Raw genomic sequence first — 18,887 nt, 5'->3', positions numbered from 1 at the left:
TGCTAAGATCGAGCTGTTCAGAAGTGTGGATAGGTAGAGGCGACAAGAGACCCGCCGTGGCTCGGACAAGCGCCTGTTTTGAGTCAGTCTTGCCTACACGTGCCGGTTTTAGCTTATCTTTTCTCCTCTCTCATTCAGGCGTTTCCAGAGACAGCTCCGGAACCTTGGGTCGCTCAGCAATGACGCAATAGCCGAGCGCAGCCTTGCATGCGGCGTCCTGAGGGCTGCTTCGATGTCTGTGACCGGCTGCGCGAGGTTGCTCTCCCGGCTCCCCCCCGGCCAGTTCCGCTGCGGATGCCCTCTGGCTCTCCGGAGCCGGGGCGGCGGCCTGAGCCGGGCGTCCTCCGTCCCTGCCACTGCGAGAATCGCTTTCTTCGCTTCCTCCAATGGCGACGAGGACTCGGGCGTCAAAGGCCTGGACACGTCCTTGTTCGTGCCTCTTCCAGTGTCCCCGCAAACCTTCGGCCCGGAGGACGACGTGGGAGCCGAGCTGACGAGCCCTCTGAATAAGAGTAAGCGGGCGGAGGAGGAAAGGCTCGCGCGAGAAGGATCGGTGGGATGGCAAGGGAAGGATTTCAGAGGCCCTTCCCTGATGAACGTGCTCCCCACAGCTCCCGTGAGAAAAGCCTCTGGGGTTTACCTGAGCAGTGATGAAACACACAGCAAAGTCAAGGGCTGTGTGCTGAAGGCAAGCCTGAGGTTGCGCTTCTCACTAAATTTGCTGCTTTTTTTCCTCCCATCATTTTTCTCTGTGTAAATAGGAAATTTACAGGATTAATACATAGGTACATAGTAAATTAGCAAGTAGGATATTAGCAAATCAGTTTATTGCAGCCGTAAGGCCAGATACAGTAAACTATCCAATAATAGAACTGTTACATACATTTCTCTCTATGTAACAGGAAAACAGGAAAACTGAAATACTTTGGCCACATAATGAGAAGACAGGACACCCTGGAGAAGATGCTGATGCTAGGGAGAGCGGAGGGCGAAAGGAAGAGGGGCTGACCAAGGGCAAGGTGGATGGATGATATTCTAGAGGTGACGGACTCGTCCCTGGGGGAGCTGGGGGTGTTGACAACCGACAGGAAGCTCTGGCGTGTGCTGGTCCATGAAGTCATGAAGAGTCGGAAGCAACTAAACGAATAAACAACAAACAGGAAAACAATGAGTGTAATTAGGTCTAAAGATAAATCAGAACATGTACAATAAAATAAAAACTGTTATAAAAGTGATGAATAAATAAGTAGGATATTACATACTGAAATTGCAAGGGAACAGTTTCAGTGACAATGTAGAGACAGTGCATGTAAAGTGACTATTTGCAATTCTGTCTACATCCTTAGAACACCTACCACATTTGGAAGTTCTAACTGGAGGTTTCTGGACATCTCCAAACACAGTGGATTCCATTTTTTATTCTTAAGAAGCATTTCTTTTTTTAATGACAGATAACAGATTGATAGGGAAACTCTATAACTTTTTCTACGTGGATCTATTGTTTATTTTGTTTGAGATGCTTTATATTCTCTTTTTCAACTGCTAGGGTTTCAGAGGAGATCATAACATATAACACAGTTAAAAACAAAGTCATACAGTACGTTGTAATGGCATGCTATGAAAGCCCTTGAATTTACATAGTATGTAATATACATGCCTACACACTAATCACACTATTCCCTTTATGGAATAAGAAATCTTGTGAAACAAGAAAAACTGTAAGAAATTATGAGTAAAAGAAAAAAATTAATCAAAACTGCTCTGCATTTTCTATTCTTTTAATCTTAACTGTTCTTTGTTTTCTGATTACATTCTTTGCAACCATGGTTTTCTCCCTACACATATTGTACAATAACTTTCTGTCAACCTAATTTTCTTCATTAATAATTCTATAAACATTTTTTTCTCATTCACAGCCTCTTTCACTTCATAACTCCACCAAGCATCCTTTTCCATGCTTCTCATTCATCCCTTATATATCTGATTTTGAAGAAATTCTGTGGCACTTTGAACATAATTCTTTTTATTCTCTTCCAGCAGCTTCCACGTCCTCTTTTTTATGCTTACTTTCTATTAATTCTCTTGGGAGATTATTTTTCTAGCACTTTTTCATATATTTTCATATGCTTTCTTCTCCTGCAGTTATGCATCTTGCTGCTTTTATTTCTTTCTTCCTTGTCATTTTCCACCCCCCAAGATCCACTGTTGAAAATACCATATAATGGTACATCATACATTTGAAGCATCTCATCTTCCTTATATCCTTTGCTGATTATCTCAGTTTCATCATGAATCAATGGTTATGTTCCTTTTCCAAATGTACAAATGAGTATATTCTGAACAAACAGACCTTTTTCTAAATAGGTATTCACCAAATATTGTAGTCATAGTTCACTTTTTTGCCCCTGGTTCTACAAATGGCCATGCTGTTTCTGAACACTCTTATTCCATTCCCACCTATCTATTCATGCCACGGACAGAATAATAATTTCTGTAGATCACATTCCGAATGTTGCTCAGCTTTGTCTAAAACTCATCCCTAAAATCATCGCCACGAGCCTAACCAAGGGACAAAGTATAGTTTTACCCCAGATGTGTTCATACTGTTATATCCAGGCGAGGATTTCTAAGCTAAAGATTACCTTGCCAGCCAACATACTGTTGCCTGCATCCTGTCAACTCAGAGTTACATACTGTGTGCTGACACATTTATACTTTGAAAAATGCAAGTATGTTAAACCTCACTTAAGGATAAAAAGGGCACTAGGCTGCACAAGTAGCAGGTGAGATCAGGACAAAAGTAAACTAAATTTGATATTACTTATTTTTTAATTTAAGTAACTTAGATATAATTAACAATACAACTCAGTCAAGTATTTAATTTTTTTCTTCCATTACATTAAAAATTATAATTTGTAAACAACTGTTGGTGATCTTGGGAAGGGTGAAGGTTTTAAGCTTTGAGAGCTGTTTGCAAGCAAGGAGCCTTGGGCTATGCTATTGTGATCTAAATATGGAATGTAGAAGTTAACATCTTTGATCATAAGGTGTCACTGAGCTACAGTTTGTCCTCATTTAACAACAACATTTGGGAACAGCAGCTCTGCTGCTAAGCGACGTGATCGTTAAGCGAGACATCATGTGACCGCAATAGGCTTACGACCTGACCTCACTTCTGCCACGGTCGTTAAGTGGTCATTAAATAAGTGCAAGGACCAGTCTCAAAGTTACTTTTTCAGTACCATCATAACTTTGAATGGTCGCTGAATAGGGTGGTCGTTAAGCAAGGACTACCTGCATTTAGCATGCTATTCCTTAAACAGGGATGTGTAGTGCTTTGGATCCAAAGGCAAAAAAGGTGTTTCAGAGCAGGTATGGGCACTCATGCCGTGCCAGAGATGCCTCCTTAAAGAATTTGCATCTTTTTCTGAGTTCATATACTAACCATGTGATCCTAGGAAAAGAGGTGATTTCAGGCAGGATGTGATGGAGTGGGTTATAGGCATGCTTTCAAAATTTGCTCAACTCAGACATTTATTTTCCTGGGAGAATGAGGCTATTGTGAGAGCCCAGAAAAAGACAGAGCTTCTTTAAGAGGTGCTGACAGGTTTGACGTACAAGCCCTTGCCTTTTACAAACACCTTTTCAGCTTGGGATCCAAAGTACTGCACATCCCTGTCCTTAAGTTTCAATGATGATTCCTAACTAGAACACACTAAGACGTATTATAGCTTAATCATGAAAGAGTTCAGTTACTCTTACCATTTCTTACTACAAGTCAGCCTGCTACAAATATAATGCTATGTAATATATTTATTGCCTCGTGGAATAACACTTTGCTTTGTTCTTTTGGAACAAGAGAAAAACACATAGTTTCTCTAGTTGTTGTTTTTAAATCCACAATCCTTGGTGCCCAATAACAGAAACCTGCTTGCCAGATTCTTTCTGTAGTTTCTTGAAAGAGGAAGCATCAGGAATGGCGAAGTTTGTTCAGGACTGAATTCACTGAATGTGAACTGAGACAGTTTTTGTGTGTCAGCTGCTTCTTTCCAAAGCATTCTGGATAACCTATTTCGGAATTATTGAGGAAAAATCTTTCCCTGTATTTGTACAATCAGTTTGTCGATTCACTAAGCATGTCTATATTTTGTCTTCTAGATGAAGCATTGAAAGCATTGAATAAATTTTGCAAGAGGAGAGAAGTTCAGAAACTGGCAGCAGAAAATGGACTAGATGGTATGTAGTTCTTGGGGATAAATGAATATTACTCGATGTTTCTTTCAGCTGTTAGAAAACCACATGTTTAGATTTGATCTCTTTCTGGGTATTAAATTCTAAGCCAGGGGCAGGCATTTTTTTCTTCAATTGGGGCCTACTCCTATTTTTACTCCTTCCTCTGTGAGAGCAACAAGAGGCATTGTGATAATGTCACTGGAATGGGAGGGACTGAAGTTTTTGACCTGTTCGCTTTTGGGCTCTTCTTTACAAATTGGTTACATGGAAGCTATGTATTACCCTCCTAAGCAGATCCTGCTTCTAAAGCTGGTCTTTTGTGACCAGCATTATGCTTGAACGTTACAGCATAATAACAATGTAGGTTTAGGTTGTCAGGTTTCTAATATCATTTGAAATGTCTTGAAGAGAATGTTAGTAACCAAATCCACTTGAATAGCCCTGTTAGAAAGAAAACATTAAATAATTGTTAAGTTTCATTAACATGTGTTTTAGAATATTCTTACTGATTCAGATTTTAGCAATTTTGAGTGTTATGTGCAGTGCTGAACTTTGGTTTATTCCTTTTCTTTGCAGCTCGTCTTTTTCATCAAGTATTTATAAGTTTTAGGAAGTACGTTATAGAGTCCAGTTTTCTGGATCCTGATTTGCACATTATTCTCAGTGATATATGCTGTGGTGCAGGTAAGTGTATAGAACAGCCTTCTGCAATCAGATGCTCTTCATATATATTTTATGGACTCTGATAATTTTCCCATCATCATGGCCAGATTTATAGTTCAGGCACCAGGTTGGAGAAGACTGAAGAACATCAAAACATTTCATAAGCATCCTCTTTTAAAAAAGCCTTCTTACTTATATAGTTGAATAGTAAATATTAATAGACATATTCATGAATGAATGAATCGAATTTATTACAGTCATTGACCAGTAATTAATACAACTTCACAGCAGAAATTATAGAATAGAAGGAGAACTAAAAACCAAAGAAGGAAGGCTAAATAGATGCATTTATAAAATAAAAGGTGTAAGTACAACCTTGGGATCATAAAAATATTGAAAGTAGATTGAAATAAGATATCAATGGTATTAATATTAAGAAACATTAAACTTACTTAAACCCTAACTTTTTTGTTGAACGCTATTTATATAGTTTGAAACAGCATCAAATGTCTTGTGTTTAATTCAGAATAGTCATATTCTCTGATGGTCATTTGGAGATATTTCCCAGTTAATTTTTAGAGGTGTAAAAAAAATGTGTAGTGACAAAAACTATTTAGCAAACTACAAGTTATTTGTAAAAATAATAAAGGCAGGATAAAAAATAAAAATAATAAAAAATAAATAAATACCCTGAATGTGCCATTGAAATGTGGTATACTTGTGATTTTTTAAATGCATATTTTTCTCTTCTTTCTTCCCTCAGGCCATGTTGATGATCTGTTTCCATTTTTCTTGAAACATGCTAAACAGATCTTTCCTATGCTGGAGTGTATGGATGATCTGCGAAAAATCAGTGATTTAAGATTACCTCCAAACTGGTTAGATTTTTAAATCACATATACCTTCCATGTAATCATTAGCATTGGTATTTGTGCTGAAACATTTATATCACATTTCTACTTATAGTTAACATGGATGCATTATGTTACTGGAAATTTATAAGCTGATTATTATCTATTTGAAATGTTGAATATTGGACTTAACCTAGCTTTATATAAAACATCTAACTATATATTTTGAAATTTCAATAATATTTATATCACTTCATTAGTGTTGGATTTTGCTCATTTTATTCTGGAGTAAATTCTATTCAGTTAAATTAGGGTATGCTTGAAATTAATGAGCATAGGATTTCAGTCCATGGCTGGATTTACATGTTGCACTTAACCAAACATTGGTTGGTTTGTGGCTTGGTGTCTTGTGTAAGGCCAGTCACTGTACATCAACACACTGTCATTTGGTGTGATATGCAGATTAATTTATATCTGAGCCATACCCTGTATAAAGCCTTATTTGAGATAATTGCATACATAGATGTTTGGCTATCTTAGCTTTAGTTAAAGCTCAGGAACTTGGAAATTTGGACAAATAAAACTCGCTTCTGGACAGTTTCTTTTATTGTAGTACTTGGGCTTAGTTTTGGTGCAAAAGTGCCTTGGTTCAGCTTCCCATACTGTTAAACAGAAGTTCTCATAAATAAGTGTACATAATTTGTTTACCACTTTTGCATTCAGTTTATTTGGTAAATTTTGGTGGAGAACATTTTCACTTGAAGTATTTCAAATGGATCAAACAACAGAAAAGCAAAATAATGCTCTAGCAATCAGTGGCAGTAATGAAACTAAACCAAGTTCAGTTGATCAGATTCTAAATAATGATAGCTTATAGACACAAATACCATTATTTTTTTTAATGTATTAAAAATAAAGTGCATAGAATAACCAAAGGCTTGTTCATTTAAAAAATGTAATATTTGATAAATCATGTGAAATTTAGTTAGAATAGAATTATAGTCTCCTTTTTTTGAGGCCAGAGCATGTACTTAAGAGAGAAATTCAGAAGACATGATAGTGGTGCTATGACATCACCAGAAAAGAGGGGTTTGAGATGGAATTTTTAATCTTTATTTCAAAAAAGAAACGTAAGTGTATTAAACTTTATGAAAACTTAATGCTTTCTTGTGTTAAGCATTCTGAAAAATTGCATTATCAAATGTTACCATTTTGGTGCTGAATCTTGGCAGGCAATCTGGGGGTTCTTCCTCCAGGGCAACAAAAAAGGTGCTGTGGGGGCTATGAGTTGTCCACCCCAGATGTAAGGAAGGAAGCAGCAGTGGTCCTGAGAAAGAGAACACCTTTGTTTTCCCCTTTCTCTTCCCCACCCCATTTTCCCACCCCATTTCACCTAGTATAGGGTGATAAATCAAACTTACGATTAAAAATTGTCTTCCAAATGTTACACAGCTAGACATTTAATGGTGATTAAGTATGAATCCTGATTACTTGGTTTATTTATGCATTTCTATTTGTGTGTTCTAGGTATCCAGAAGCCCGGGCTATCCAAAGAAAAATTGTGTTTCATGCTGGTCCTACAAATAGTGGGAAAACCTATCATGCAATCCAGAAATATTTAAAAGCAAAATCCGGAGTATACTGTGGTCCTTTAAAGCTCCTGGCCCATGAAATCTTCCAAAAGAGTAATGATGCTGTCAGTATGTCATTGAATTTCTATATGATTTTGCCTTTGTTGCAGTCATGCCATTACATGGAATGTTTTTGGTGGTTAATAATACATGTTGTCAGTGTCTATCTGGAGTCCAAAAAGAGTCTACAATAGGTGGGGTGAAAAATGTAGAGCTTTGGGGGGGAATGGGTGAGTTTTAATGTGTTTTTCAAGGGCATCTGCAGGCATCTAATGACCACTTGTTCAGTGACAATTCAAAGTTATAACAGCACTGAACAAGTGGTGCTTATGACTGGTCCTCGAAGTTCTGGCCATCCCAGCAACCCCGGTGGTCACATGATTGCGATGTGGGCGCTTGGCAACTGGGTTGCACTTACCACGGTTGCAGTGTCATGCAGTCACGTGATCGCCCTTTGTGACCTTCCCTGCTGACTTCCCACAAGCAAAGTCAATGGGGCAGCCAGCAGGGGAGGTTGCAAGTCACTCCAGTAAGTTGCTTGCACCCTCCCTCGCCTGGCAGTAGCCACCCCTGGCCTGCCACCCTCATGCCTCACCAGCCATCTGTGCACCCTCCCCCACTTGGCAGCAGCCACTTAGCTGCCCACTGGTCTGCTTGCAAGCCATCTGGGACGTGCAACTTCCTGCTGGCTTCCCCATTGACTTTGTTTGTGGGGTGCTGGCAGGAAGTTGTGAGGAGGTCCTTGCTTAATGACCCACAATTCTTGCCTAATGATGGAAATGGGGAATGCTGGGATTGCTGTTGCTAAGTGATGCAGTCACATGTCGCAATTTACACCCACATCGCTTAGCACTGGAAATTCCAGTCCCAATTAGTGTTGTTAAGCAAGGACTACCTGTAGCTTAATTATTGCTTTTGAGTGCTTTGTTGGACTGCATTGTATGTGTTCAGTGTTATATAAAATGTTTATTTTTCAAAAAAAAATTATAGAATGTGCCATGTGACCTGGTTACGGGGGAAGAACGAGTCTGTATTGATCCTGAAGGGAGAGCAGCTGCCCATGTTGCTTGCACTATTGAGATGTGCAATGTTAATACACCCTGTACGTATGCTTTTTTAAACATGTATTTTAGCTTTGAAATGTTTGTATATAAAATTGGCCAGACAAATGAAAACACAAAATAGTGTTTAAAATGAGCGGATGCCCATTTCAAAGACTGCATTAGGGAAATGCCTGTTGCTTTACTGTTACTGTGAGACTTTATGAATGTTACAGTTATCTTTTGCCACATATTGTTTGTCTTTTTAGATGAGGTAGCTGTGATTGATGAAATTCAGATGATTAAAGATCCTTCTAGAGGCTGGGCCTGGACACGAGCACTTTTGGGTATGTTTTCTTAGAGTTCATTATTATTATGTTGATTCATATCGTATGTAACCTGCAGAATAGTGTTCTAGAGCCTTCTTCCCAAGCCTCATGCTCTCCAGATTTATTCAGAGTACATTTGCCAACACTTTCAGCCATGGAAGAATCCCACATGCTTGGACGCTGTAGAAGTTTGTTCTGAAAATTTCAGCTTTGAAAAGAGAGCATTACTTTCCCTGCATTGCGTTTGACTGGACCTCGGCAACTTTAAGACTTCAACTCCATGGCTGGGGAATTCTGGGAGTTGAAGTCCACACCTCTTAAAGTTGCCGAGGTTGAGAAACACTAGACTGGAGTGCTGATGGTTCAGAGACAGGTACAAAGCTGGACTTCCTGGGTTTCTCTTGCCATGCCACTCTATGGACAAAGCATTTTGTTCCATGAAAGTAATTTTGTAATACATTTTAAAAATTGCACATCTACATTTTATTCAGGACTTTGTGCAGAAGAAATCCATGTTTGTGGTGAAGATGCTGCTATTAACTTAGTGACTGAGCTCATGTATACTACAGGGGAAGAGGTTGAGGTAGGTGTTCTGCTTTGCTCTCTGTATGTCTGGGATAGGAAAGGAGGCTCAGCAGATGAGGCTGTTGGGTAAAGTGGGAACGAAAACTTCATTTTTTTCCTGGAGTTTGGGAGGTGATTTTCAGTCTTTTTCCATCTTTCCTTTCTTTTTAAAAAATTATTATAACTTATAGTCTAGGGCTTACACTATAGTTTTTACGCATTTCCCACCTCAAAATAATGGTTACCATACTTCTAATTTGGGGTAATTAAGGACAGAATGGACTCTTAGGGTCACAAAAAAGTGGCCTGCCAACACCTTTGAAACCTCAGGTTGTCCAACATGGAGTATAGACTTCTTCCAGTTGCTTTTCCTTAAGAGGTAAAATAGATAGAATATATTAAAACTCATCCCCTCCGCCAGCAGTTGGTAACTTTAAAGTTAAATTGCTCAATGATATTTAGGATGTAAATTATATAGTGCTTGTTATATTCTATTTTGTTTTTCCTATCTTGGCCACCATTGAGAAACTTCTAGATATTTAATTTAATTTAATTTATTGGATTTTGAGGCCTCCCAACTCCATAAAACTGGTTCTGAAGCTCAGTTGTAGGATGCAAAACACTTTTCTTCAGCAAAAGAGAAATACTGTTCTTGAAGCAACAGTTTTTATTTATGACTGATACAGCAATATCAAGTGAATTTGCAAGTTATTAACCCCCAGTAGATGCTGCCTTCCTCCCTATCCACCCTCTAAGGAAAATTCATTCACCAGTTGTTTCATCCCTGTTTGTTCCCCATATCTGCTCTCTTTTAACGTAAATAGCTCCAAAAGTTACAAAGGTGTTGCTAGATGGCCTGCCTAGGATGAGGAGCATCAGGTAGGGTCCTTCATTTTTAATATTCGTTCTAACAGCCTGTGATCGAGACCAAGCTGAAGTGGCAGTGTAGTAAGATCTGTGTACTGCCTCCTCCTCATAGTCTGCTTTGTTTGAAATCTAGAAGCCTTTCAGGGTCAGTTTGTGGGTAAGGTTGAAGTCCCTCTGCCCATTCAGAAGCCCTTGCTCGGAGGAGAGCGGCTCCCTTGACTGTAACCAATGTCTTTTGTTCAGTATTGTTGTATACTAATTATGACTATAAATAGTCTTGTATGTTTATAGGTGAAAAAGTACAAGAGGCTTACTCCCATCAAGGTGCTGGATAAGGCCCTTGAATCTCTGGATAACCTTCGCCCTGGAGACTGTATTGTTTGTTTCAATAAGAATGATATTTATTCAGTGAGTCGACAAATTGAATTCCGGGGCTTGGAATGTGCAGTCATCTACGGAAGTCTTCCACCTGGTACATACGCCTAAATATTTTGGGTGAATTATTTGTGGGAAATACTTCTTGTTTTAATGATTATCGAAAAGGAGGATTACTAGGGTTGATATTTGGCTACTAAATTGTTCAAGTTTTTAGATCTGGAAGATTAGATTAGTTTAGGTGTGTTCTTTGTTTGTTTATTTGTCTTTGGAAATTTGTAGTGTTTACATCCACTATTTGTTTCATTTACTGATTCTTGAATTAACTGCGCCTGCATTTAGGTAGCAGCTACTTGAAGATAATCTAATAATATGCAACTTAGTTCATTCATTTTATTTTAGCTCCTTTTTAAAAAAAAAATTACTGTGTTTGAACTGTATTTTCTGAAGGGGTTTGACATATCCTTACTTTTCTCTCATGGACACTTGTGTGGACAGCAAAACGGCTCCTTGTAAGATGTGAGAGAGAAACACCAGGGAGGTACCACTCTAAGAAGTTTTTTTCATGCTGATTCACCAAACCCGTAAAAGAATTAGAAAATATCCCCAAAGGGCATTTAGTTCAAATCCCTGCCAGTACAGAAAATTTCCTACTATGGTATTGGCATTTGGTAATATTTCCTCTGCTTAAAAAATTATGTAGAAAAGTGAGTTTCTTTCCTCAACTGCCCCTTCCACAGCCAAACAGCTCAGCTTCTATTATATTACAGTATTTTTCTGTAATATGAGGCCATCATACAGAGACATTAGTACATGAACTGACAGTTCCTTGTGGCTTGTGTGAATGGCCACTATAAATTCAGCAATTTGAGAAAGTTAAGATTCTGTTATCAGAAACATGTATTGCATAAACATAAGTATTGTTGTATGTGGAAGACACCACTCCAGACCGATACTGTCTGTACGTAAGTGCAGAGAGAGTGATCCTGGGACGTACGTTGTAGTCGCACAGCACAGCTGGTCCTAATGCAGTTTTTGATGCTGTATTTTTTCACCATCTAACTAAAAATGTCAGTGTCAAAAGGGAACTTTAAAATAATAAATATTACATTGTAAATCTAAGTAAAAGCAAATATTCAGATCCCCTTTGTCTTTGGGACTTCATCTATTGTTCTGATTGTTTCAGGAACAAAACTTGCCCAGGCAAAGAAGTTTAATGATCCAGATGATCCGTGTAAAATCATGGTTGCTACAGATGCAATTGGGATGGGGCTCAACCTGTAAGTATACTGGATAAATTAAAGTGATCCCTCAGCGAGGCCAAGGTATTGATATAGCCAAAGAGAGTTTGATAGCTGCAAGGCTGACCTTTACCAACCATAGAGGCCGTGAGATGGGTGCTGTAATGTCCTTATGGGAGTGAGCTTTCTTCTTTATATTGCAGATGGCTCTGTGGAGGCTTTGGCGTCCATCTAGCAGCTTTTCTCAGTTTACATTTTTGGTTGATGGTCAGTTGTGCTGGCTCAGCCAGGTCGTATTTAGAGAATTACATTGTTGTAATGCAGATGTATTAATTTGTGTGACTTCATTATCTTTATTCTAGGAGCATAAAAAGGATCATTTTCAACTCCCTAATAAAACCACATATCAATGAGAAAGGAGAAAAGGAAATTAACACAATTACCACTTCTCAGGCGCTACAAATTTCAGGCCGAGCTGGCCGATTTAGTACGGTATTTAAAGAAGGGGAAGTTACTACGATGCATCCGGATGACCTCATTTTGCTAAAGAAAATTCTGAGTGAGCCGGTGGATCCTATAGAGGTAGATTAATAAACATTCTGATCTTGTTAAATACATTTTACAGCCCTTGGATAATGAAACTGCTCTGAATATGCAACTCAGTTAGGGTTAATCATAGAAGCCTAGGAATTATTTTCTTACACAGCCTTCTGCAACCTGGTGCTCTCCAGATGTGCCAGTCTACACCTCTCCTCGTATCCAGCACAGGGAGGTTCTACCAGGTCTTGCTATTTCTTCATCTAAGCTAGAATTGTCTACTTTGACCTTCAGCTGAGGCCGCTGCTATCTGATCCTGTTAACAGACGATGTCAGAGCTGCGTCCTGGAACTTTCTACCCACAGAGTAGATGTTCTGCTACTGTTCTATGGTTCCCTTGGGAATCTTGAGAATACGTGGGTTGAATAGGCTCAGAGAACTAGTTGAGACAACTGATGTGGACGGGAATGCAGTACTTGCAGATGAAGTGGGGCGACTTCCATGAGCAGAACACCTTGGGAACGAGGAAATTTCTGCTCATGGAAATTACGACTGCTGCTTATCTAGAGGTGCGCAGAGTATTTGAAAGGTGTTTTCCAATATGCAAGAGCAACATGTGCCTCCTTCAGATCATTAAAGCAGCCACATAATTTGTAAGCCTCGCACAGCTGCAGGGATGTCCGTGGGGTATGGCCAAAAAAGCCAAGATGGCAGCCACGCTGGTGTGATGAAAGCTCTGCCTGTTTTTTTTTAACGTGTGTTGTAGCTGCCACCTTGATGCAATAAACGTTAAAAGCTCTAATTTTTTGAAAAATGACCCCACCCCTTTCTTTTTCTGCCCTCTAGGCTGCTGGCTTGCATCCCACAGCTGAGCAGATTGAGATGTTTGCATATCACCTTCCAGGAGCCACGCTATCAAATCTGATTGTAAGGATGGAAAGCCTCTTAGCTTTACCTTTACAGCATGCAGCCGTTTGAATGTCGCTTTGTGGGCTAGGACATGCTAGGCATTTTATGCTCACGCAATCTCAGGCACATGCAATCTTCACAAAACGGGCCTATGTTTATGTTTGCTTCTGCAGCTGATAGCAGAACCTAAAATTGTAGCTGCGGCTTCCCTCTCTGGACTCCTGAGAGCTGCAGGAGGAGTGTGTGGCTTCCATTTGTATAGCTCATTCTTTGTTCACGGGACTGTGTTTTACACAATTGGAAGCCAGCAGTACAGATTCAACTCCAATTAGAACTCTTGATCTGTGGATATTTGATGGACAATTAACACAGAAAGGGCCGTCTGACCATTAGCCCATCTAGCAGAATATTATCTGTGTCAGGAATAGTTGACTCCTAGGCCACACACAACCCTGCCACCCTATGCCTATTGCCACTAGAACTCCAGAATTGGTTTTTTTTCTTGCAAATGTTTTTTCTAAAGTATGTGCAATAAGCTTTTGATAAGCAGTGTCTACCCTGGATTCATTTTTATATAGAATAATCTTTTTTCTTCTGCTGGATTATATTCCAGATACAAGTTTGGAAGATACGTGGTAGGTGTGATCAGATTGCAGCCCTCTTGCCCAATTAACTCTTACTTTTGGCAGCTGGGAAATTTCTCTTTCCATAACGCTATAATCTCCAGTTTCAAAGAACAGTTGCGGCCACAGAGACAGATGCAAAAACAGCTCTAATAAGAGCAGGAAAATCATGCTTCCAAACCCAAAATAAAGTGGACCATGATTTCATTGAGTTATTTGAGATATGTGGTCATACAAATTTGCAGAATAAAAATATAAATGCTTACATACATACTTTTTTTTATCTGTTCAGTCATGTCCGATTCTCAGAGACTGCCCGGACAAGTCCCTGCAGTTTTCTTGGCAAGGTTTTTCTGAAGTGGTTTGCCATTGCCTCCTTCCTAGGGCTGAGAGAAAGTGACTGGCCCCAGGTCACCCAGCTGGCTTTGTGTCTAAGGCAGGACTCGTGGTCTTCCAGTTTCTAGTCCGATGCCTTAACCGTTACACCACGCTGGCTCTCACATACATACATAAACATGGGCATATCAAAACTGAAACCCATATTTAACATGAGAGAGCCATTTTGGTGTAGTGGCAAACCGCTTCTGAAAATCTGGCGAAGAAAACTTAGGGACTAGTCCAGGCAGGTGCCAGGAGTCAACACTAACTTGAAGATGTTGCCCCACCACCACCAGATTGGACCTGAATCTTCTCTTATTGGTTAAAGTTACATTTTCCCCAGAGGCTTAACACCTCTAATTTTAAGTGATGATTTTGTTTTGTCTAGGGCTTAGACACTGCATGAGAAAGTGAAGTGCTGCAGTTTTTCACTTAGTGTGATCCTGAGAATGGGATATGGGCATTCAGAAACAGCCCTTAAACAACAGGTCATGGATTTGGAAGCTCAGTCGGACCTGGCTGCTGTACCCAGAGAAGTGCTCTTGGGCATTCGTTCACCTTTCTTTCCAAGCTGGCTAGATATCTAAGCCAAGTAACAGTTTCCAAATTCAGAAGAGCCCTAAGCCTGGCAAGATTTAATGCCCTCTCAACAGCTGTTCTTGAGGGGAAAGTATGGGCTTTCTCATTTGAATGAAGCGTTTGGCCCTGTGGCGAAGGAGTTCCTGAAATATGATCCCGTGTTCTGCCATATTGCTCCCGTGGGAACGATGCGTGGTTGCAGCTAGTACCTAGTTGGATTGCCAGCCCCCCTGAATCTATTTTATTTGCAGTTGTTACTATCTGATCAATGTGATAATTACTAGGTTTTACTGCAGTTTTGCTTGCTGTCTCACAATTTTGTTTTCTCTTTTGGGGAGGGGGGGGGGTTGGTTGGTTGGCTTTCGACCTGATCTCTGACTGCAATGAAGTATCTGCTCCATCTGTACACACACATCCACGCCCTATGCTGGGTAACTGCTTTCCTTCAGCGGCACTTGTCAATGACTGTTCGTTCCTCCTCGTGAGTGAGAAGCCTCTATTAAGTTTATCCTGCCCACAGTAGATACCTATCATGCATCCTTGCATGCTGGTTCCGGAGTTATGCACGTTCCAAAGATCTCACCTTTTCATCCATCAGAAACGCATTTTTCTACAGGAAAAACTCATAGCAGAAAGAGGGAACTCTAACAGGTGTGCAGGACGGGCCAGGTTATAAGACACTGAGTCAGGGAGCTGAACCAGGTTTCTGACAGTGTTGTGGGGAGGTGAGGGGCGGAGAGCTACAGACATGTTCAAATTTACTGATATATGAATGTCTGAAAGCTTTTAACTGAGCTGGGATTTTGTCTAAATGTTAAATGTTTTTTTTTAAATAGGATATTTTTGTGAGCCTCTCTCAAGTTGATGGACTCTACTTTGTCTGCAATATTGATAACTTCAAATTTTTAGCCAAAATGATTCAGCACATTCCACTTCACCTGAGAGCGAGATACGTGTTTTGTACGGCTCCCATTAACCAAAAGGAGCCTTTTGTGTGCACCTCACTCTTAAAGGTAACTTGCGCCTGTTTTGTGATACTTCCACCTTTTTAGCCCATCTCCTGGAGCAGCCTTTCTAAGCGGCTGGGGTGCCCAAAGCGGTAGGCGTATTTGCATCATACGTGTGCGTGCGGTTTGTTGTGGTGGCTTAAGTTATCCCTGGTAATAACCTCTCCAGCATTACCATTTGGTGGAACAAAGAGATTTCCTAGTCTTATTTACCAGTTTTAAGAAATCTGCAGTTAAAAACATGTTCTTTTTTGCCCCGTGTCCTGAGCAGCAAATGTGGAATTTCTTTGGGAATTCCTTTGTCAGGGAAGACTTCTGTAGATTCCATTAGAACCATAGAAACTGACTGAGTAATGAACCGCTTGCACTGGCTCTGATTTTATGTTGTTTATTATAGATCTGATCGTTAACTGAGGGTAGAATGCAACCCAGTGTCCTTTGCTGCTCCACGTATTCACATTTCTGTGATCAATCAAAAAAGGGTGTGTGTGAGATCAAATACTGCTCTTGCACCGGTGGGGAAAGACATTACTGGGTGATCGTACGACCCAGCTTAGTTTCTCAGGAATTGACAGTTGGCTAAGACAATCTCAGTTTATCAGCTGGACTGACTCTTCTCTTGAAAGACCATCTACACCCCTTCTGATGAGGATTGGCAGTTTAGATACCTGATTTGATTGAATGATCAAATTCAAAACATGTGACATTTTAAGCAAAGTTTCTGTTCCGTGAAGCATAAGGAATTGTCAGAAACTTCCTAGAAAAGCAAAACGGGCAATTATTCCCTATTACAGGAACATTGGAACATTCACTGTTTTCTTTTTCTTCCAAAGTCTATTCTTAAGTGCTAGGAGAAATGTAATATTTTGCTGACGCTTTGAAAAACTGTAAAATGTTTTACCTCTTATTTGAACAAGCGCTAAACTTGGTTGAAAAAGAAAACTAATATAAACCATGGGAACTGCTTTCCTACTTGAGCTTGGTTGAAATGCAAAAGGCCGTTGCAGAGAGCGTTCGGCAAGGCAAGGGCATTGTTCTTGCGGAAATCTTGTTTGCCTAATGACCTTTTTTTGTGTTCCAGTTTGCACGGCAGTTCAGTAGGAGCGAACCTGTGATGTTTGATTGGCTCTGCAGACATATTAACTGGCCTCTGGTCCCACCCAGGAACATCAAGGACCTTGTACATCTCGAAGCTGTTCATGATGTTCTGGATCTCTATCTCTGGCTGAGGTATTGGAACGGAAATGTGGTTCTCTCCTCTTCCTCTTCTTAAGGGACCAGCTTTGGAACAGAAATAGTCTTCCACTGGGAGAATGCGCCTGTAATGATACAGTTTTCCTGTGAGAATGTATCATTTTAGAATGCTGTGGGGAGCTGCTTGTGTGAACATCCATCATCTCTGTCTCCAGTTCCCTTTTTCCAGGAAGAAGCCCCTGCTAGACCCTAGTTCTTGAAAAAAAGGGGCCCTCTGCTCACAGAAGATTTATCCCATCTTTTAAGGTAGTCTTTCTTTAGCAACCACAACTGGACCGGCACCTTGGTTGTTAAGCGAAGCAGTCGCTAAGTGAACCTGTGACTGGGCTTACGATTTTTCTTCAGCTTTCCTTTGTTTTACAGACCTGTGAAGGTCGTAAGTGAGAGGACTGGTTGCAAAGTTACTTTTTCATCACTGTTGTAACTGCAAAGTTGCTAAATAAGTCAGGTGCTAAATGAGGACTACCTGTATAATATTTAAATCTTCATTCAAGCTTTTGGATTTAATTGCCAGACACAAAACATTGTATATGAACCCGCTGTAGAATTTTGAGTGGAAAAATGCAAGTGCTTTGTGTTAATTAGCTACGGACTCATAATTGCTTCATGAGATTGGTGAATAAGAGACATTACTACATTCAGTCAAGTGATGCCCCCTAATATTTGTAGACCCAGAGAGAATTGATTTGGTTTTCCAAGAATTCCCAGTCTCAAGTTGACGGTACGCTTGTGCTTTTTTTTATACAGTTACCGGTTTATGGACATGTTCCCGGATGCTGGTCATGTGAGGGCCATCCAGAAAAAACTGGATGACATCATACAAATTGGAGTGCTGAATATTACAAGACTGATCCAAGCTTCCCAAGTCCCTTCTGAGACAATGGATGCTCCTGTTGGGAGCCTCAAAATCAGTGATCGGGTGCTGTATGCAGAAAAGCCAGAGATTTCCATGAGCAATGAGTTGGTCCAGGGGCTCCGAAGAGCAAGGGGACCTAAAGCCAAGAGCTTACAGTCTGCAGACACACAGCTGGGCCACATGAAGGGTGCTCTGGCTGAAAGACTAATACAGCAGGGGCTCCTCAGCAAGGAAGTGCTGAAACAGTTGGAGCAGGAATGGCTAGCTCAGCAGGATACTCATCGGGATGCCGGTGAAAACAGGAGCTCAACCAGACACAAAGAGAAAAAGAAATGAAGTGATACCTCTGCTTAATTAAAAAAAAAGTAGTTTTGTAAACATTTGTGTTTTCATCATACATACACAGATTTTAAAAATCTCACACTGACTAGTGAGCAATCTGCGAGTTTTGTATATGTTCATAAATGCAACTTCACAGAAACAAACAAACAAAATGCAGGGAAAATAGGAGGAGGACAGAGTATTAGGTATGTTCGCTGCCTTGAGTTATTTATAAAAATAATAAAGGCGGGATAGAAAATAAATAATTTAAATTTAAATGAGAGATGGGTAAGAGCAGGAGGATCAGAGAGGCAAGGCTGTAATAAGGATAAAAGGGGAAGTTACGTGTTGGCTGGCTTATTGATTGGAACAGTGTTTCTCAACCTTGGCAGGTTGAAGATGTGTGGGGTTCAACTCCCAGAATTCCCCAGCCAGCCATGCTTGCTGGGGAATTCTAGGAGTTGAAGTCCAGACATCGTCAACCTGCCAAGGTTGAGAAATACTGGATGAGAACGTGAGCATAATAACAGCTGAAGCAACTGCATTTCAGTTAATGTAGACTTCAGCTAGGAGGTTGGGTCGAAGGAACCTAAACACTGCTTAAACATTGACTCGTTAGCACCTACTGA

The 18,887-nt window shown here is 40.2% G+C and overlaps 1 protein-coding gene across 1 annotated transcript; it reads left to right on the top strand.

The window, feature by feature from the left end:
- The first annotated feature begins 130 nt into the window (after positions 1–130).
- Positions 131–18,315, top strand: SUPV3L1 (Suv3 like RNA helicase). Its single transcript, XM_063307536.1, has 15 exons — positions 131–512; positions 4,159–4,236; positions 4,810–4,917; positions 5,660–5,774; positions 7,275–7,443; positions 8,369–8,480; positions 8,688–8,765; positions 9,239–9,330; positions 10,470–10,650; positions 11,740–11,833; positions 12,157–12,376; positions 13,178–13,258; positions 15,657–15,833; positions 16,909–17,057; positions 17,829–18,315. Exons 1-15 carry the CDS (start codon positions 233–235, stop codon positions 18,271–18,273), a joined length of 2,379 nt encoding a protein of 792 aa, XP_063163606.1. The 5' UTR covers positions 131–232; the 3' UTR covers positions 18,274–18,315.
- The last annotated feature ends 572 nt before the right edge of the window (positions 18,316–18,887 follow it).

The sequence above is a fragment of the Candoia aspera genome, chromosome 6 (assembly GCF_035149785.1).
Source record: "Candoia aspera isolate rCanAsp1 chromosome 6, rCanAsp1.hap2, whole genome shotgun sequence".
Lineage (NCBI taxonomy): Eukaryota > Metazoa > Chordata > Lepidosauria > Squamata > Boidae > Candoia > Candoia aspera.
Note: the sequence above shows the minus strand (reverse complement) of the source record. Positions and strands in the feature narration are given on the sequence as shown.